Genomic DNA, 22,222 nt, shown 5'->3' with positions numbered 1-22,222 from the left:
GCCATTCTAGGTGACACACCAGACCATCCTTCCCATCCTTAATGGAAAGACCCAGAGCTACGTTATTCTACCTTGCAGATTGATGTAAGAGAAAGGCAAGATGGGACTCCTCCTTTTTTAAAAGATAAACGGAGGGGAGCAGCTAGGTGGCTCAGGGGATAGAGTAACAGTCTTGGAGTCAGGAGGACCTGAGTTCAAATCTGGCCTCAGACACTTATTAATTAATTGTCCAGCTGTGTGACCTTGGGCAAGTCACTTAACCCCTTTGCCCCTTATATACATTTTTTAAAAAAGATACATTGGACCATTGACTCAGTGGCCAATAAAGAGATAACTTTGCCTTCCTCAAAGTCATTCAACACTGAGGCCCATGTGGCCGCTAGGTTGTTGTTTATCCTTAGTTCTGGAAGAAGACTGTGACATCAGGGAGGTGATGCCATGACAAGAAAGTGAATTGAATTTGAGTGAGGTGGGCCTGTGCTAAGTCACCAGCCTCACTTCCTCCTCCAGAGCCATCTGGGTCCAGTGGCCAGATAAGAATCAAGATGACTGGCGATGGGTCCTGGGTAGGAGGCAATCAGAGTTAAGTGACTTTCCCAAGGCTGCAGAGCTAATAAGTGTAAAGTGTCTGAGATCAAATTTGAACTCAGATCTTCCTGACTATAGGGCCAGTGCTCTATCTACTGCACCACCTGGCTGCCTAAACTTGCCCAGCTAAGTGGTGCATAGTCCATAGAGCACTGGACTTGGAGTTAGGAAGACCTGAGTTCAAATCTTTGCCTCAGATACTTTCTAGCTCTGTGACTCTACTCTGGGCAGGTCACTTAACTTCTGTGTACCTCAGTTTCCTCATCTGAAAAATAAGGATTATAATGGTACCTACTTTGAAGAATTGTGAAGACCAAATGAGATATGTAAAGTGCTTTATAAACCTTCTAGTGTTTTATAAATTATAACTAATTATTATTCATCAGAAGCCTATTAATGCAAGCTATTATTATCAGCACTACTATTATTACTAATCCCCAAAGCATATAAATGCAAGCTAGTATTACTATTATTATTATATTAATTGAAAGCATATAAATGCATGCTATTATTGCTATTATTATTATTATTATTATTATTATTATTATGCAGAAGCAGTCATAGAGTTCATTATCCCCAAAGCACCTAAGAGCAGAGTTAGCCAACAGACAGGCAGAGAAGGCAGCTCTATCCGTGCCCCATTATCAAGCTATTAGGGAAATATCCCTATGATGGCTGAGTCAAATTAGCAACCTATTAAGTGAGTCATATACAGTGGGAACAAAGAAGGTTAAATTTCTAAGAGATCTTTAAATCTCTCATTTTACCAATGTACTCAAAGAGAATGACTCCCCATGGACTAGAAAGGTCAACTCGGGATAGCAGTGATATTTTCTTGACTTTTAGGTGAAACACTAGCAATCAGTTATTTAGAAATAGTTTTTTTCTGGGTTCTTAGTCATCCTGGTTTAAATAGATAAATGAGGGGGGCGGCTAGGTGGCGTAGTGGATAAAGCACCAGCCCTGGAGTCAGGAGTACCTGGGTTCAAATCCCGTCTCAGACACTTAATAATTACCTAGCTGTGTGGCCTTGGGTAAGCCACTTAACCCCATTTGCCTTGCAAAAAAACTAAAAATAAATAGAGAGAGAGAGAGAGAGAGAGAGAGAGAGAGAGAGAGAGATGAGTATGGCCAGAATTGTTGCAACAAGGAAAGAAATAGGGTAAGAATGTAGCCAAAACAGTACTTCTTCATATATGGTTTATGAACAGCGAAGTATGGAAAGCCTTTTCTCTCTCCCATATTCATTACATACTCCTTCAGATTAAGTATTAGAATCAATAGGATCTGGTTCAAATCTGACCTCAGATTCTCACTAACTGTATAACCTGGGGCAAGTCAATTCACTTCAATATGCCTCAGTTTCCTTATCTGTCAATAAGACTAATCTGCATCACAATGCTGTTCAAAGCTTCCAATGAGATAACATATAAAAAATTTACAAACTTTAAAGTTCTATGTAAATGGTAGCTACTATTGCTATTAGTAATAATTAGAAATATATCAATGCTAGTTATTAAAATTACAGTGGCAAGATGTAGGATATCCAACCCAGACGTTTAGAGAACCACAATTTCAAGTTGTCTTTTACTTTCAATATTTAGTTGAGACCAAACTTTAGAAATGCATTCATTAGGAGAAAACATTTTAAATAATTTTTGAGCCTGCAAAAATTAATTCTGTCAATCCTTTGTGTCTAAATCATAGACTGATGTCATTTCTTTTCTTTTTACTCTTGTGTTCTAAAGTGCCTAAATTTTTGTTTACCAACTAAAGATGTCAAATTCTTTTTTAAAATGCCTTTGATGTTTTAATGAAATTTGCTCAAATCACAAATGTTTGTTAAATGAACCATATGGTAGAATCAGAGAATGCTAAATTTATATATTTTCTGATGTACAATTTCTCTGTTTCAGTATAGAGGCAGCTAGGTAGTACAGTAGATAACATGCAGGCTCTAGAGTCAGGAAGAACTGAGTTCAAATCTAGCCTCACACGTTCACTAATTATGTGGAAAAGTCACTTCACTTCAATATCCTTTTGTTTCCCCATCTGTAAAATAGAGTTAATAACAGCACTTATCTCCCAGAATCATTGTGAGGACAAAATAATGTTTGCAAAATGCTTTGTAAATCTTAGGAAAGCAATGAAAAGAGTGGAGAACAATGTAGAACAATCAGGTGGAGAGGACCTAATAGGAGTGCAAGGTTCTCATTACTCCTACCATGAGTAAGATGTTAGTGTGATATTTAAAAAGTCATAGCTTCTGGGTAATTTAATCATTTTTAATAATTTTATTAATAAAAGAGGTCAGTGGCACTCTTGAATGACAAAGATTGCTCATGGAACCCACTCAATGCTTATATGCCCTTGGAAGAATGAGTTTTCCTGAGGATGACAATTCTGATTAGTTAACAATTAATGAGAAAATAAATATTACAATGAGATATGGGCTATATTATAATGAGGATCTTCATGTATGTGACACTGAGCACCCAAGCCTTGTTCAAAGAGACTTATGAATTTCCACATCACTTGTCTGACAAAAGGGAGAATCCACATTTTCCTAGGCCTATCTGAACAAACACAATAAGCAGAAATTCACCCTTTTACCTAAATTTAGAATTTTTTTTTTTACTGTTTTTGATTAGATCTTGGACATCCTGGCTGTATAAGTCTTTTTAAAAATGTTTAGTTACTTATTTCTACATTATTGCAATAATCTTGTTGTGAAAGTCAACATAAATCCACCTCCCCCCAAAAGAGAAAGAAACCTCAAGAGAAATGAAGTGAAAAAAAAGCAAAACACAAAACATGTACTTCAGCCTGTGTTCAGATACCATGACTCTGTCTCTGGGATGGGTTGCATTTTTTATCATAAGTCTATCAGAGTTGATTCAATATCTTTTATCACATTTGCTATTATTAACTGTATTACTCTCCCTCCTATTCCTCTCCACTCCCATTTATTCTATTCTCCCTTCTTTCTATCCTGTCCCTCCTCAGAAGTATGTTGTATCTGAGTACCTTCTCCCACAATCCTCCCTCTTTTCTATCACCTACTCCCCACTTCCCTTACTCCCTTTCCCCCTTATCCCATTCCTTTCCTCTTATTTTTCCTCTAGGTAAGATAGATTTCTATACCCTATTGAGTGTCTATGTTATTTCCTCTTAGAACCATTTCTGATAAGAAATTTCATTTCCCCCACCTTCCCCAATTGCAAAAAACATCTTCTTGACTTTTTTTAATGTAAAATATCTTAGCCCCTTTCTTCCTCTCCTTTTTCTTCCTCTCAGTACTTTCCTTTATCACACATTGACTCATCTTTTTACTATATTATACCATTATATTCCGCTCCCTCCTGTGCCTGGATCATATCTGCTCCTTCTCACTCCTCTTATAAATGAGAAGGTTCATATGAGTTATCAGTATCTTCTTCCCATGCAGGAATACACACAGTTCAACCTCATTAAATCCATCATAATTAGTCCTTCCTGTTTTCCCTCTCTATGCTGCACTCTTAAAGCCCCCTGACTGGCAGAGGAATTAATTTGGCTCAGGAGAGAAATGCGATGCATACACATGGGTGGGGTTGCTAGAAGGACAACTAGCAGAGCCATTTATTGTCCAAAGAGTCATAATAATTAAAGATAAAAACCACAAACGGTATGTAAGCAAAAATGCAAGCCTGTGAGAATTGTACCTTTGATCTGGTCACAGATGTCTGTACATATTTTCCCATGTCTTAGGTACAGGATTTGTTTTGTCTAACTCAGCACTGGTCTCTGCACCTGCATAACTGGGTATAATATTTTGGGGCATAGTTTCTTCTCAAGTTGGATATTCCCTCCATTCTCAGGGTGCTTATCTAGCATTGCATAAATCTTCAGAGTTCATGAAGAACTCTAACAGAGCAATCTTTGAGCATATTCCACAAAAGCAGGTGCTGGCTAAGACATGTCCTGGATTGCAGATTCACACACTGCTCCAGTCCTCTACACTGCACCTGAGTACTATACTTGAAGATCAAACTTTCTGTTCAGCTCTGGCCATTTCAACAGGAATATTTGAAATTATCCTGTTTCATTGATTGTCCATCTTTTCCCCTGGAAGAGGGTGTTCAGGTTTGCTGGGTAGTTGTTTCTCTGTTGCATTCCAAGCTCTTTTGCCTTCCAGAATATCATATTCCAAGCCCTATGAGCCCTTAATGTAGATGCTGCCAAATCCAGGGTAATCCTGACTGAAGCACCATAGTAGCTGAATTGTTTGTTTCTAGTTGCTTTTCTCTTTGACTTGGGAGTTCTGGAATTTGGCTATAATATTCCTGGGAGGCTTTATTTTGGGATCTCTTTCAGGTGGTGATTTGTGGATTCCCTCAATTTCTATTTTACCCTCTGCTTCTAGGATCTCAGGGCAGTTTTGATGGATTATTTCTTGAAAAATGAAGTACAGGCTCTTATCCTGGAGATAACTTTCAGGTAGCCCATTAATTTATAAATTGTCTCTTCTGGATCTGTTTTCCAGGTCAGTTGTTTTTCCCAATGAGATATTTTACAATTTTTTGGTTTTGTTTTATTGTTTCTTAATTTCTCTCAAAGTCACCAGCTTCCTTTAGCTCCATTCTACATTTGATGGAGTTATTTTCTTCAGAGAGCTTTTTTATCTCCTTTTCTGACTAATTTTGTTTTTTAAGACATTCTTCTCATTTGCCCTTTGAACTGCTTTTTCCTTCACTAAGTTGCTGACTTGGTTTTCATGATTGACCTGCATTGCTCTCATTTCTCTTCCCAATTTTTCCTCTGCCCTCTCTTACTTACTTTTCAAAGTCTTTTCTGAGCTCTTCCATAACCTGAGACCAATTCCTATTTTTTTCTTGGAGACTTTGGATACAGAAGCTTTGACTTTGTCAACTTCTGAGTGAATATTTTTATCCTCCATGGGACTAAAGTAATTTTCTATGGTCATATTCTTCTTTTTCTATTGTTTGTTCATTTCCTCAGTCTATGACTGATTTACTGCACTTTCAAAACTTTGGAGTTTTTTTGGGGACACCCCCCCCAAGACCCTAATTCCTTCAAGGTCTTATGAGTTCTCCTGGCCTATGCTCTGGTCTGTGGACAATCACAAGTACTCCCCTCTGCCCTGGAGCTGTGAGGAGGGTCTCTGCTCCACCATGATGGTATGGGGATCCATATTGGACCCTGAATCAGAGTATGGGAAGAGAGCAGAGTCCTACCCAGGGATAGCAGAGAGATCTCTGCAGTCTCTCCCCACACCCTTACTATCCCGAGCCTGAGTGCTCTGGAAGTAGCTTCTGGGTGACTTCATAAGTTCCCACTGCTGTTGTATGACAGAGTTCTCCCCAAAACACACTAACCAGTCTTAGTGATCCCCAGGACAAGAGGTCTGGAAACTGCTGCCACTGCCACAAACCCAGGTGCTCCCAGGGACCCAGGTGCTTTGCAGGCTGTTCCTGGAAGGCTGGAGCTGCTTTGCTCTGGCACGGCTGTCATCTGACTGCACTGGGGTGTTTTCTAAGCCCTGGTCCTTGTGGAACAGACCTTTCCTGTGCATCTACCAAGTTGTCTTGGACTGGGAAATTGCTTCACTCAGTCTTTCTGAGGGTTTTGCCCCTCTGAAGTATGATTAGGGTCATAATTCTATGACTTTTGGGGGAAGAGTTTCTGGGAATTTCTTCCCCTATCTGCCACCTTGTTGATTTCTGGATGGGGAAGTAGAAGGGGGGGTAATTCAATAATTAGTTATTAATATGGGAGAAATAATCAGTTCTTCTCAACAGACAAGAAATTTGATCTCTTGGGCCTCATCTGAAAATTTTGTCTCTTATGAAAAATAAGGATGACAATACCTTACTAACTCAAAGGTCTTCTTCTCCACCTTCTTGTCTTCTTTGCATTCTTTTTTTCCTCCTCCTTCTCCTTCCTCTTCATTGTCATTATTGTCTTCTACTCCTTGTCTTCATTATCTCCTCCTCCTTCATTTTCATGATTGTCTTCTCTCCCTTCCTCCTCCTCCCTCCTTTTTCCTCCTTCTTTTCCTTCTCCATCTTCAAAATATTCTCTTTATCCTCCTCTTCCTCCTCCTCATCACCATCATCATCATCATCATAACCCCCACTCCCCATAAATTAGGGTCAGGACATCCTCCTGATGCTGGCGATCAGTCCAAAAAACTAGTTAGGCAATTGGCCCTTGGTTGTTTGCATGGATCATATTGAGAGCAGGGTTCAAGAATTTTGAGAATGGAGCATGGATGAAGTTTAGTGACTGGTTTGGAAATGACAAAGATGTAACACTTCCTGAGGGAGGCAGTTATTTCATCTTCCCTGGGGCTTTCATTCTAGAATCCAGAAATGCTGAGAGTCAGGAATTGATGGCAATAACTGCTGATTACACTAATCAGAGTTTTAGAAGTAACCCCAGACCATTACTTTATTTATTTTGGGGGGCAAGGCTATTGGGGTTAAGTGACTTTCCCAAGGTCACACAGCTAGGTAATTATTTTGTGTCTAAGACTGGATTTGAATTCTGGTTCTCCTGATTCCAAGGATGGTGCTCTATCCACTGGGCCACCTAGGTGCCCCTCAGACCATTGCTTTATAGCAACAAGGACCAAGAGGGACCATACAGGCAGGGGAAAGATCATTCAGCTCATGGGGTGTGGGATCTCCTTTCTTGGGTATGGAGGGGTTGAAGACCATAGAAAGACGTGATGAAGGTTAGTTCAAGATGAAGCAGAACCAGGGTTGAAAGGCCAACAAAGTTAGAAACTTTCACTGGAAGAAATCCATTGGCTTTGGACCTTGTCTCCTTTGATCAGTTTCTTGGGGTACAATTGGACAGTATTCTGTGTGACATTATGGGAGTAGGAGAGTGAGAATGAACGAAAATTCTTGTGTCAATAGCTTCTTTGAACTTGTGCTCTCTTGAGAAAAGTAAAGTTGTGAATGTAATGCAAAATTCTGATCCATTAAAACAATGATCCTGGAACCAAGACTAGCAACTGGGCCTCCATTGGCCTGCTTTTCCATTACAAGATAATCTCAGGGGAGGCTAGATATAGGGAATGTATCCTAAGTCATAATTGTGTGTGTGTGTGGGGGGGTATCTTCTGGGTCATGCAACGTTGAGAAGGAGATAGTAATCTTGATGGAAAATGAGAGAAGGCATATTTGGAGATTTTCCCAGAGTCCCCATTCAGGCATAATGAGCCAGTTTGTGACAAATTTATGAACTATTGCATGTAAATGATTTTGCATTTTAAACCACAGGTCAAGCCAATAAGTTTCTGGGCCAACTTGGATGGTAAATGGCTTTTATAGCTTGGAAAACTTCCTGAAATATTTGTAGCAACAACTTCAGGGTTCCTTCCATGAAGAGAATGCCCAAACAGCCCCTAGCTTCTACCTCTGATTAGAGCTCTGGAAAAGGAGGGAACCTTGGGTAGCATCTAGTCCAACCACTTTATTTTACAGATTAGGAAACAGAACTAGGCCAATTAAATGACTTGTTCAAAGTCACAAAAGTGGTATTTGAATCCAGGTCTTTTTTAGAACCAGATCTCTGTCCATTGCACTATTCTTCATAGGAGGAACTATTCAAGGATTAGTGCAGAAGTACTTTCTTTATATTCAGGGAGATGTTTGTGAGTTGGGGTATAATACCTGGCAATGTGAGGATAAGTTCGTATGTAAATGACTGTTTCTGGGTTCTGTTCCTAAGAAGTCTTGGTTCATCAATAGAGCAAACTTTGACCTGCAAGTGGAGAATCAAGGCAGCATCACCTTGATCTGGAGAGGTTGGTCATGGGCTGGCCTCCCCACAGGTCACCTCCTCTTCTGAGGACATCAATGACATAACACCACCAGAAGCTGTCTCTGAATGGTACAGTTTGGGCCTCAGGAAGAATATGTGGGGGTGGATGCAAACAGTCCTTGGTCCAGGGTGTAAAACTGTATGAGTGTGAGTGGGATTGTGAAGTTTTAATTGGACACTGTGGGATTCGCTGTGGGGGAGGGGATGGAGGTTGCTTCAGTAGATGTTAAACCCTGTCTTCTTGTATGGTTACTCTGCCCCATCATCTACCTGCTCTAGGATCTTTGAGTTCTGGTCCTCATTGGGATTTTTTTTGGATGCAAGAATGTCCATCAGGGTAGAGATAGTTAAGTCCAAAAGACTTGTTCCAACAATTCAATAGACAGATTTGAGCATTCTTTGGGTTCCACATTCAAATACACTTTCCTATGTCCCATGAGTGAAAACAACCAGAGTGTTTAAGTGGATAAAAGTGCCATTACAACAGTGAATATACATTGCCAATTCTATAAGCATTTTCTGTTGCCATAGAGAGTTGAATGAAAAAGTAATAGAAATCTTATTTTCCTTTTTTGCATGATAAACATTTCTGTTTTTAGAAAGACACTTTTCTCAATTACTTTTTTTAAGTTAAGGATTTTGTGCTTATTCTCATGTAAAATTAAAATGATCTTTCCTAACATAAAAGAAATCTGAAATTTTAAAATGAACATTGTATATTTTCTTCTTTTCTGAGTATTTAAAAGAACTGCAGTCTCATGGATGTGAGTGGCCAACGATGTAGATCACTAACCACCATATGTACACTTACCCAGACTCTCCCAAAAATCTGTCATGATGAAGCCTATGCAACATTTCAAGTGGCCTTCTTCTAGGTGTCTTGGCATCCATTGGATACTGGTAGAACCTTCAGGCTTTCCCTTTTGCTTTGTTATAAATCTCTTTATGATATTTTTCATTTCAGTTCTCCCAAATGATTCCTTTTTGTTTGTTTTTTTGCAAGGCAATGGGGTTAAGTAGCTTGGCCAAGGCCACACAGCTAGGAAATTATTAAGTGTCTGATTGAACTCAGGTACTCCTGACTCCAGGGCTGGTGTTCTATCCACTGTGCCACCTAACTGCCCCCCCCCAATGATTTTTAATTTGTAAGCTAACATATGCCCACCATGAATGAGTTCTCTCCATTGTGTTTTGGGTGACCAACATAAATTCTTTGGAGATTGTGATCTATGAATCAAAGCCATACATTTTGCAGAAGAAAGCTAGTCTCTTAAAAAAAATAAAGTAGGTCTGTGTCATGGGAAAATTTTTGGTAATTATAAGACAATACTTTCTTTCTTACTAAAAATAAAGATTTTGACCTATACATTATTGGTTGCTTACTAAAAAAATGTTTAAAAGCTCTTTTTTAGTTTAAAAAGAGTGAGTCCTCTTTTATCCTATTTTGGTTCTTTGGGGTTTTTTTTAAGCAGAAAGCATTTTATGTACCTCTTTTTTTGTTTGTTTGTTTGGTTAGTTTTCACATTAATGCTCTGGGATACATAATAGAAGCATAGTGTTCTTATCTCCATGAGGAAAACTGAGGTTCAGAGAAATTGAGCTACCTGACCCAAATTTAATAACTAATCACTGCTGTATTAGATAAGAGTGACATGGAATCATTACGACCTGAGTTTGAATCCTGCCTCAGACACTTCTTAGCTATGTGACTCTCTAGGTAAGTCCCTTGCCTCAGTCTCAGTTTCCTCATCTGTAAAATGGGATTTGGGCAAGCTAGATGACACAGTGGATAGAATGTCTGATCTGAAGTTAGGAAGATTTTAAACACTTACGAGCTGTGTGACCCTGGGCAAGTCACTTAACCCTGTTTACTTAAATTTTCTCATCTGTAAAATGATCTGGAGAAGAAAATGGCAAACCACTCCAGTGTCTTTGCCAAGAAAACCCCAAAAAAGGTCAGAAAGAGTTATACAGGACTGAACAAAAACAGCAAAATATGAATAATAATAATCTTAATATCTATATCATAGAATTGTTATAAGGATCAAATGAGATGATAGATCCTCAGTTTCCCCATCTTTAAAGTGGGGATGATAATAACCCTTACACTCTCTACTCCGGGGGCTATTCTGAAAAAGGTGTTTGGCAAACCTTTAAGTGATTTAGAATTGTGAGTTAATCTCATGATTACCCACTAAGGGATAAACTACTTTTGAAAGTGTGATAAAACAAAGATCTCAAATTTTGCAGCCTCAGAAAAACCCAAAATCTGTCAGCACCAGCCTCTGGGTAAGTAATGCAAATAGAACGATTACACCTCCCCAAAACCTACTGTTCTTGTGCTTGCCACATAATTAGACAGATCACAGAATTCTGAGAATTTTCCTATTTAAAAAGAAAGTTTAAAGCTGGGGAGAGGGAGGAATTGTGACTTCTTGCAAGAGATGGATTGTGAAAAAATAGAATGGTGTTGCATTTGACAGCTAATGCACTTAAGAAGTAACATGTGAAAACATGAGGGGAGAAAGAGATCGACGTTTTAATTAAAATAATTAAAGTTCTCAAAATGTACAAGCCCCCGCGTAAGGTTTAACTTTTTAGTTTGTGTATAGAAGTTAAGCCTCCCATGGGGTTTTGGCATTCTGATGAACAAGGCTGAGGTGAGGCAGATTGAGTTCTGGGTGGTATCATGGAAAGAGGCTGCCTTCCTATCTCACCTGTACCTTCAAGGAACCTGTCTCACCTCTTAGTTCCAGGCCCTAATTTTTTGGATTCCCAAGAGTAACCACTGCCTCTCCATTTACAATCCCAGAGTCAGGAGACCTGGGTTCGAATTTCACCTTGGAAAAAGAATACCTGTGTGACCCATGGGCTCCCAGAGCCTCAGTTTGTCCATCCACAAAGTGGGAATCAATCAATCAATGTTTATTCATCACCTACCACATGCCACTCATTATGCTTGGCTGAAAATAATCCTTATACTTGCTACCTAATGGGACAGTTATGAGCAAAGTGCTTTGCAAAGGATCCCCAGGCAGAAGGAAGCAGAGGCCAATCTTCTCATTCCAAATCCTATGTTCTATTCTCTACATCATGCCCCCCTTTGAACGGTAGCAGGTTTCAGTAAGAGGGAATTGTGTTTGACTAATTAAGGGCAGCTAGGTGGTACAGTGGATAAAGCACGGAGGAATCAAGTTCAAATCCAGCCTCAGACACTTCATAATTACCTAGCTGTGTGACCTTGGGCAAGTCACTTAACACCATTGCCTTGCAAAAAAAATTGAGTTAGCCCAGGAGCATTTCAATGAAGCCAAATAAATATATTCATATTGCTAACTTAGAATCATATGAATACTCACAAAATATGTGCTGCACAAAATGGAAAGAGCTCCCCAAAAGCACAAAATCAGGCATGGCAGTCACCTTCTGGGTTCTGTGTAATGATTAGTTTGATTCTTCGTTTACTTAATTTTAAAGGATCTTTTGTCACTGGGACAAAAGGTATTCAGCCAAGGAGAGAATCTGGCAGTTATGTGGGGAAATTATTGCTTCTCTGCTCTCACCATAACTAACATTCAGTTAAAAAGATAATGGTGTGGGCTTTTTTGTTTTTGTTATTGTTATTTTTACAAACAGGTTAATATTTGGGTAGTCTTGTTTAATCGATTAATTTAGGAGACAGGTGGCATAGACAATGGCAATCAACTTGGAATCTGGGAGACCTGAATTAGAATCTTATCTCATTATGCTATCAGGTCACTGGGAAAGTCACCTAATTCCTCTGTGCTTCAGTTTCCTCTTAAGTAAAATGAGGGAGTTGTACTCCTTGGCCACTAAGGTCCCTTCTGGCATGTCCATCTATAACCTGGACTTACCCTCATTTCCAATCCAGTGGCCCTGGCCTCAAACACAATCCTCCATCACCCAACTTCAAACATTTTCATTGAAATTCTCTCCCTCTTCTCTACCTCCTGGCTTCACTGGCTTCCTTCAAATGTCAGTTCCAGTCCCACCTCCTGTAAAAAGTCTTTCATGTCCCCCTTAATCTTTGTGCCTTCCCTTTGTAATTATGCTACACTTATTCTGTCTGTATCTCGTTTGTACAAAATTGTTGTCATTTGTCTCCTCCCATTAAATGGTTCATCTTAAATGTAGGGTCTAGGGTTTGTTTTTTTTTTGCCTTTATTTTTATCACTAATGTTTAGCACAGTGCCTGGTCGACAATAAGGATTTAATAATTGCTAGGTGATTGATTGATTGGTTCCCACCAATATTCCATCTGCTCTAGTGGGCTAGTCTTCTGTGTCTTGGGCTCATGTCCCTAGGGGTGCCTTTGTTCATGCTGCTTCCTTTGTTCAAGCTGAACTTTCCACTCTCCCTCTGCCCACCACCCCCATTTGGTCCCATTCTACCCATCCTCCAAAACCCAGATCAGACTATGAGCTATTTGATTACTACAGTTGTCATCTCCCTCTCCCACAAACTCAGACAACACTTACAATTAGTCTGTACTAACTAATAATTATATTGTTCACTATTACTCTATGTTTTTAGTTTTGTCCCTTTGGGGTTTGTTTGGCTCATACATACATGGCTCATACTCCCCTACAGAATCTAGCAGAAGTTAGAATATTTAGTTTAGCAGTCATTGACTGAATATTATTTCCCCCATCTCAGGTTCTTTGCTATAGTTGAGTCATTTTCAGGTGTGTCTGACTCTTCATGACCACATTTAGGGTTTTCTTGGCAAAGACCATGCAGTAGTTTACCATTCCCTTCTCTAGCTTATTTTGATGTTTGTTCTTTCTGGAAGACCATAACATCAGGGAGATGATGCAATCAAGTGAATTGGATTTGAGTGAGGGGGTGCTGTGCTAAGTCATCAACCTTACTTTCTCCTCTGGAGAGGTCAGATATGAATCAGGATAACTGGAGATGGTCTTGACTATGGAGCAATCAGGGTCAAGTGACTTGCCCAAGGGCACACAACTAGTTAGTATCTGAGATCAAATTTGAACTCAGGTCTTCCTGACTGCAGGATTCATTTTATAGATGAAGAAATTGAGGCAAACAAGATTAAGTGACTTGTCCAGGGTCATATAGTTTATAATTGTCTGAGGTCAGATATGAATTCAGGAAGAGTTTTCTCTCAGGAAGAACCTTCCCCTCTGAATATTCTCTGCCTTGGCAATCTCATCTATTACCAAGGCTTTGTGAGATCCAGCATTCCATTTACCTTCTGGCACTCCTCCACAGGCAAGGCAAGCTCCCTGGGCCTTGGTTCCTTCATCTATAAACCGAGAATAATAACTGTAGCCCTTGTTCATCTCCTGGAATTGTTGCTAGGCCTAAATGAGATGTTCATAAAATTCCATAAAAATATCAGTCATTACTGTAGCGTGGTTGGGAAGTAAATAATAGCAAGCCCCTCTGGTCTATTCTGCCAAGAACATACATCATGGAGGATTGAGCTTTTACCTTGATCTTTTCTTCTAGGTGGTTCAGTGCTGAAAGACCTGTCACCACTGATTGATGAAGCAAAACTCCAGTATCCATTAATGTTCCACCCGTGATGTCTTAAGGAGGCTGAGAAGGAAAGTTGTGTTGAAGCTATATCAGAGAATAGCAGAAATAACCCATTCTATGGACCTCATTGGGAAGGACCCCACCCTATAGCTTTCTTTTTCTGTCTGTTTATCATAGCAGACCCTTGAGGAGGTATCCAGAGCCTGTAGCTGCTTTATCTGTCTCCTTAGAATTGAAGTATTGTGGGAGCAACAAGACCTAATTGAGAGGTGACATAGATTACTTAATTGATTCCACCAGTCCTATGGAGCCCTCAGGACATGGTTTCTCACTTTCTCTCTCTATAGTGGGAGTTGTATCCTTTCTTGTATGTAGGCTGGGAATTATCTTGTTCGATGCACTCGCAGTGAGAGCAGAAGGACCTGAGGACAATGCCAAAAGCATGTTGAGATGTGAAACATTCTCTTCCCTAACTCAGTAATGCTATATCCTCAGTAGCTAGGGATCTAGTGTCACCAGTAGAAGGGACTAGTCCCATGGGTCAGGTACTTAGTCAGTTAGTGTAATCACTCCTAGTTGCTAGGGGCATGATGGGAGCTGAAAGGAATTTAATCACTCTAATCTAAAAATCAAAGCAATTATAGGGAGAATTCCTGTTGTGAGAGGGAAAGGAAGTGGGAACTGGACCACTGAGTATTCTACTGTGCTGGCTCTAGCTAACAAAGTAGCTGAACTATACTGACCTATAGGTATGAGAAGTCTCACAAAAGAGCAGTCATACTTCTTTTGAAGAAAAAAAAATGCTACAACAACAGAAGACAGTGGGAAAGAACCACCTAAGGGCCTGCTTGGTGAAGAAGGGACCCAATAGCAGATATCTGGGAAAGATAGGAATAGTTTCAGAGTCAGGGAGATCTAGCTGCTGAACTAAAGCAAAACAAAAAAAAAACAGCCAACCCTGGTGAGACTGAGTCAACTACTAAGAGATGGAGCTATGAGAAATAGGCCAGCTAAGGTTCAACCCTAGGGTTGTGAGTTTTTGGAAAATGTACCCTCTCCCACCAGTAACCAGGGGATCAGTGGGATATTGTATCTCCCTTTGTGGGTAGGGAATTTTGCCTCATTGTTGACTTTGATATTCTGTCCTAATTAACAGCTTTGACAGTTCTTTTATAATTCCTGTTATGTTGGTAGAAAATACCCTGGATGGAAGTTCAGGTTATATTTACATAATTATGATTAACCCAAATACTGTACCCTGGGAAGCACTGCACTGGAATGCAGATGAAATGTTTTACTTTAAAACTTTTAATTTTTTATTTTAGGTTTTTGCAAGGCAAATGGGGTTAAGTGGTTTGCCCAAGGCCACACAGCTAGGTAATTTATTAAGTGTCTGAGGCTGGATTTGAACCCAGGTTAATTTATTTTTAATATGTATGTTTATATAGGTTCAGTTTTACTTTAAGTATGTTAGTATATATCATGTGTCCATCTATCTATCATCTATCTATCTATCTACCTATCTATCATCTATCTATCATCTATCTATCTATCCATTTATCTGTCTATCCATTATCTCTCTCTATCATCTATCTATCTGTCCATCTATCTATCTATCCATCCATCTATCTATCTATCTATCTATCTATCTATCTATCCATCCATACTTATAGTCTTGACATCATCTTCAAGTCTTCTAGCTTGGTTCATCAGATGTTCAAATAAAATTGAACACTTGCTGATCAATTAGAAATTGCTCATACTTATCTCCATTAATACTCATTTTGTAGTGGCTAAGGGCTCAGATTTCTCAAACATGCCGTATTAAATCTAGGAATCCCTGGGAATTCCAGTGGCATGAAAAATACAGTGGATTGGGGCAGCTAGGTGTCGCAGTGGATAGAGCACTGGCCTTGGGGTCAGGAGTACCTGAGTTCAAATCCAGCCTCAGACACTTAATAATTACCTAGCTGTGTGACCTTGGGCAAGCCACTTAACCCCATTGCCTTGCAAAAACTAAAAAAAAAAAAAAATACAGTGGATGCAGTCTTCATTCACTTGGTTTTTCCTGTATTGATGACTAATAATAATGGTAACATTGATATCACACTTTGAGGTTTGCAGAACACTTTACCAACGTTATCTCATTTGATGCTCATGATAACCCTGGGAGGTGGGAGCTATTCTCACCCGCATTTTATAGATGAGGATAGTAGGTTCAAGAGAGGTTTGCCTGGATCACAGAGCCAGGAAAAGACTGAGGCAGGATTCAAACTCAGGTCTATCTGACTCCAAGTCCAACACTCTTGCTGCTATTCCCCATTGGTGCCCCATCAACCTGACAACCTGGCTATCCACAATCATATAGTAGCTTTTGTGTTTGTTTAAGTAACTGGTGTTGCATAATAATATTGGCACATCGAAATCTTGTATATATAGTACACAGATATCCTTTGTCAATGTTCCCATGAGTCATGGTTGTTGAGCCCATAATAGCAAAGCATATGTTCTATCAGGGTCTGAGTCATGTACCTTAGCCCTACTTAGAGTGACAGAAAGTTTGAAGTCATAAAAATTCCAAAAGACTAAGCTTACTTTGACTTAATTCTTTCCTGCTCTTATGTTTCATATAGCATGGCATTGAATCTGGGTTCTGGAAGACTGTGCTATCAGAGCCCAAGCATCGATAAGTTCTACCATGCTAGAAAAGGAGTATGGTCCCAGTCACTGATTTTGTCTGTTTCCCAAGGAAACTGGGTTAGCCCCTGGGCACTATTGTTCTTTGGCCATGACAACCAACAAAATAGAACAATTCAAGATACTCTTTTCTTCTAGTAGTCCCCTTCCCTTCCCATAGTGATGGTGGAGAAGGAGGAGAAAAGTGAAAGAGAATGCTAAAAATTCCATAGTTAGGTTGTCTATAAATGTCAATTTGTTGGTACTCTGAAATCTGTGTCCAGTGGCCACTGAATGGGCATTCTACTGGAGGAACTGAAAAATATCAATATTGGCATTCTTACTATAAATAAAACTAGGAGTTCATTTAGGAAGTTGCAGCTAAATGAAAGGGAAAGATGGCTCACAGGTTTCCCTTGGAGTTGACTGAGTTGATTCTTCCATTGGTCCCAAACCCCAATAAATATTATTTCATAGGCTGCTTTGTTATCTCATATTACAGTTTTCATGATAAGTATAAACTAAAAGAGTATCATGAAAATAATTGTAACTTACGCACCAAAATCTGTCCACCAAGTGTGAGAAGGTAGAAAATTTGATGAAAAACGCATTCTGTACCTCTAAATTAAATTATTACACTCTAGAGTCAACACAATGGTGGGCACAGGGGAGAATGGTAAAAAACACAGTAGGAAATAAAGTACATAATCGAGAAAGAAAATGGATGGAGGTTTAGAGATGATATAAAGAAGCTCCATAGCCATGTACCATGAATCTTTCTTCAGAAAGAATCACAAAGGCTTGAATGAACTAAGCCCTGAAAAACATCATCAAAAAACAAAATCAATTATATTTTAGAAGATTAGAAATGGCTGGTTGCCATTCTGGGACACTTTTCCAAACCAGGTGTCTCTCATTGATTAGACAGTTAAATGTATAAGAGCAGAGCTCAAAATCTACAGTGAATTAGAAGAAATCATAAGAAAGAGAAATAATGATGAATAATCAGACTAACTTATTTAAATAAGACATTCATGCCCCTCTAAATGGAATTTGGATGAAGGAACAGACCTCAACATGAACTATCCTCATATCCTATAGAAGTTTAGCTGATATTAAACAATTAACAAGGATATGAAAAGAACCTAGATACAGTCTAAGACAACAATTATTTATTTGTCAAGCAGAGAGATATGGCAACCAGGGGCAATATTATTTTAGAATCTAAAGTTATTTGTAAAATTTTACAGAAGAGCATTGTAGAAAAATGTGATTAGTGTTGTCTCATACAATGATAAGAAGCAAGAGAGAGAGAAAAAACCTCAAGTTTAAAAAGGTTGACAGAAGATACAGCTAAATTATAATTATCAAGAGCATTTAAAGGTAAAATGGGAAGGAGGAAAATAATCATTCAAAAATGGGGGGAAATTGTCAAAATTTCTCTAACAGACTGCTTTATCAGTGACTGTGGAACCTCAAATTTGGACTGAATGTCACAGTCTCTGATGGATTGCATGAAGAAGTGGGGCTAAAGGAAACTGAAATGGAAGAGTCGTGAGACTAGATCAAGTAGAGAGGTGTTTTGAAGACTAAGGGCATGGAAAAGTTGATTTTCAAGATATCAGATAGTCTCAGGATAGAAAAAGTAAGTTATTTGCCCAACACCTTACAAAGCTGAGATGTAATCCTAGTTCAACTGTAAAACAAGGAGGACACCTGACAAGAAGATTCTTGGCCAGGAAAGGCAAGTGCTCCCTCTAATACCTTAGCCTCCGAGTTCCAAAATTTCCAGCTACCATGACCTACTCCCTCAGGCACAGGTATAATCGTATAATCGTACCTTGAATCTCACCATCACTCACAAAAGTTCCAATTCCATGATTAATAATTCTGAAATTCTTTTTTTTGTTTTAGTTTTTGCAAGGCAATGGGGTTAAGTGGCTTGCCCAAGGCCACACAGCTAGGTAATTATTAAGTGTCTGAGGCCGGATTTGAACTCAGGTACTCCTGACTCCAAGGCCAGTGTTCTATCCACTGTGCCACCTAGCCGCCCCTGAAATTCTTTTACCTGACTATAATTTCCTATCATTCCTTTTCCTAAACTTCACCATGAAAGCAACTTTTCCCCTTCAATACGTCTAGTCTCCTCTTTCCCTCAGTATTCTCAGAAGCCAACATCCTTTTTCTTGCTTCCCAATCTTCCTTTACTAACCTTTACCCTATTCACTTCAATACTGTAGCATCATATTCACTTGAAACCTTTGTCCTAAAATTGCTCCTATCTTTCCAAATTCCTATCCCGGATAATTCCTATATCGACTTCTTCTGCCTCCACTAATGGGGACCATGCTGATGAGTGGGTCTGCTTCAGTTTTATGTTACATGATGTCACCTGGTCTGTCAGTACAACAAGGCAATCTTTACTTCTCCCTAATAGATTTTCTATCCCCCTCCTCACACTTCTCTTTTCTTCTGAAGCATCTAATACTACTCCTTCCCCCAACTTCTCGGATGTAGCTGAGATTGAAATTTGCCATTTCCTTCTCCAGTTCATTTTATAAATAAGGAAATTGAGTTACAAGACTTGCCCAGGGTCACATAACTAGGATGTGTCTATTAGGATCAGGAATAGGGGCAGCTAGGTAGCGCAGTGGATAGTCCTGGAGTCGGGAGGACCCGAGTTCAAATCTGGCCTCAGACACTTAATAATTACCTAGCTGTTTGACCTTGGGCAAGTCACTTAACCCCACTGCCTTGCAAAAAAAGGATCAGATATGAATTCATGAAGAAGAACTTCCTGACTCTAGGCCAAGCATGCTGTGCACTATGGGATCACCCAGTTATTCTACATCATCTTCCCTCCAAAACCTCCCCCTGCCTAAATTTCTCCATTTCTGCTATGGGCATTATCCATTCCCTTCATCCAGACTTTCAACTCTGACATCATCCTCAACTATTGACTCTGACTCACCCTCCAAATTCAATCAATTGCTAAATATCAGCAATTCTACTTTCTTGCCAGCTCTCACCTCCATCCCTTTATCTCCATTTACACCCCCCATCCTGCTTCAGACCCTTATCACTTTTCATAAGGAGTATAGATATTTCTTCCATCTCACAGTAATTAGGGTTGCAACACCCCCATAATCTGGAAATTTTTTGACCCTCCCTTTGGAGGAGTCTGAATTTTTTTCCTTTTCTTTTATGGAATATTTATAGTATCTTATTGTAAAATTTGGATTCATTATATATTGATATATATTGACAGTATATAATACCTTACATATACATATAATATTGTAAAAATATTACATATTATATAATACTGTTTACCTATATACATGTATAAATTATATATAAATACTATATATACTCTACAAATGAATTCCTGATTTCCAAACGTTTTCAGTGTCATTTGCTGGCCTTTACATGTTGTCTGTGGCTTCCACAAAACTCTCCCAAAATTCCCATGTAGTTTTTTATGCTGATTTGTGATATATCAAAACCACAATGGGAAAAGTCACTGTCTAGAAGGGGATAATTGCATTATACTAGCCTTCTAATTGTTTCCTCTGCCTCAAGTTACTCTCTCCTCATTTCTGCCATAGTGACATCCCTAAAACTCAGGTCTGAAAATATCACTTCTCTACTTAGCAAACTCCAGTAATTTCCTAATATCTCAAAGATCAAATATTAATTCTTCTGTTTGGCATTAAAATCCTTTGTAACTTTATTATATCTATCCTTCATTCCCTCTTCATCCTAGGCAGCCTGGGTAGTTTTCTGTTCCGTGACACACTGCACTCCAGCCCCACATCTGGGAGGCACTCCCTCCTGGCTGTTGCCTCTTCTAATGCCTAATGTTGGTTCCCAGCTTACCTCTGACACCACTCTCACTTTACACCTTTCCTGATCCCACAAATATTAGCATCTCCTGTCAAAAACTTTGCTTTGTATTTATATACAAGCTGCAATGTTCCTCTATGGAATGAAAGCTACTTGAAGGCAGAGTTTGTTTCATTTTGCCTTTATATTCCACAGTCCAAGCTTGGTACATAGAAGATGCTAAATGAATGTCCTTAATTTATTGAATCAGAGGGGAATGAAAGTAGGGGAAAGTGTGGTGAGGGATGTGTAGCCTGGTCAACTCATGACTCTAAGGTGGCTTTCTTTGATCTTCTCTGTCTCCACAGTATCTGTCTACGGTCAGGGTTTTTGTTGTTTGCTCATTTCTCCAGCTTATTTCTTGACTTTTATGTTGATGTTAAAGTTGGGCTCTGCTCCTGGGGTGTAGCGGTGGCACAGTCCCAAGCTTCAAGGTTTTTGTATAGCTGTCTTCAGAGCTGATTTTGAGAGTCTGCAACTTTTCATTTCTTTCAAGGAGTGGTGAATTTACTACTCTCCAGGTCTGTGCTCTGCTCTGTGAGTGCCCACAAGCACTTTTTTTCTGCCCTGAGGTAGCAATTTCTGGTGTTGTTCTCCTCTCCTTGGGACTAGGATCTGGATCCAGCTACAGGCAATACAACAGAGTTCTGCCTCAGTGCCCCCCCCCCCCAATCTTCTGACCAGTTGTCCAACCCCTTTAGTCTGTGGACTAAGAATTCCAGATGGTACCACTGGCACTTGTTCCCTGGTAAAGTCAAGTGGTCCTTTGGGAATGTCACCAGGTTAGACATGAATTGGTATACCCTCTCAGTGGAAATCTTCCACTGCTTTGTTCTCTCTGCTCTGCTAATCTCTGCTGTCATCTACTGGCATCTCTGCTGAATTTCTGCTGCTGGTATCTCACATCTTTTATATTATAGTCACAATTTTTTCAGCAGGTTTGTGATTCTAGACTCTAGCCAACCATGAGCAGCTAGCTAATTGAAGATATCCCTAGGTAAGGTTATTTTTAAGCTGAATTTTTCACATGCTGCTCGAATTCTCTCAGTCAAAAGTTTTGAGTTATGGTCAAATAATTCATTTAATTCTTACATAATTGCCTGCTAGTGGGACCATAAAAATCATTCTGGAAACTCTACTAAGTCAAATATATTCTTTTTTCTTCTTTTCTTTTTTCTTCTCTTCTCTTCTCTTCTTCTTCCTTCTTCTCCCTTCTCCTTCTTCTTCCTTCTTTTCTTCTTCCTCCTTTCCTCTTTCTTTTTCTTTCTTTCTTTCTTTCTTTCTTTCTTTCTTTCTTTCTTTTTTCTTTGTTTCTTTCCTTCCTTCCTTTTCTTCTTCTTCTTCTTCTTCTTCTTCTTCTTCTTCTTCCTCCTCCTCCTCCTCCTTCTCCCAATTTCTTTCCCTCTAATCCTTCCCCATCCACTGAGAAAATAAGCAATATGATACCCATTATACATGTGAAGTCCATTGAGTTGTTCTGATAATATTCTTTCCAATCATTCAAGCCTCGGAGTGGTTCACCTGTGCCCATGCAGATCACTTCAGGAGGAAGCCTGAAAGGATCAGGACAAAGCGGATGGTCTTTTAGGGGCTTTGACTTCCTAAACTCCTGAACTCCAACAACCAAATTCCTGCATCCCCTGCATATCTCATAAGGTTCTTTGATAGACACAGTAGAAAATAATTGATACTACTTTGATTTTTAATATTA

At 39.3% G+C, this 22,222-nt stretch overlaps 1 protein-coding gene across 1 annotated transcript in view; it reads right to left on the bottom strand.

Annotated features, from left to right (window-relative positions):
* The window catches only part of GINS3 (GINS complex subunit 3), a 119,815-nt gene that overhangs the window by 33,329 nt on the left and 64,264 nt on the right, over nt 1-22,222 (bottom strand). The window contains exon 2 of the mRNA XM_074198956.1: nt 13,903-14,010. Within this exon, the coding sequence (XP_074055057.1) occupies nt 13,903-13,980 (78 nt within the window). The 5' untranslated portion in view covers nt 13,981-14,010. The remainder of the gene's footprint in view (nt 1-13,902; nt 14,011-22,222) is intronic.

Source organism: Macrotis lagotis, chromosome 1 (genome assembly GCF_037893015.1).
Source record: "Macrotis lagotis isolate mMagLag1 chromosome 1, bilby.v1.9.chrom.fasta, whole genome shotgun sequence".
In the NCBI taxonomy this organism is placed as follows: Eukaryota; Metazoa; Chordata; class Mammalia; order Peramelemorphia; family Peramelidae; genus Macrotis; species Macrotis lagotis.
This window is presented reverse-complemented; position numbering and strand designations above follow the sequence as displayed.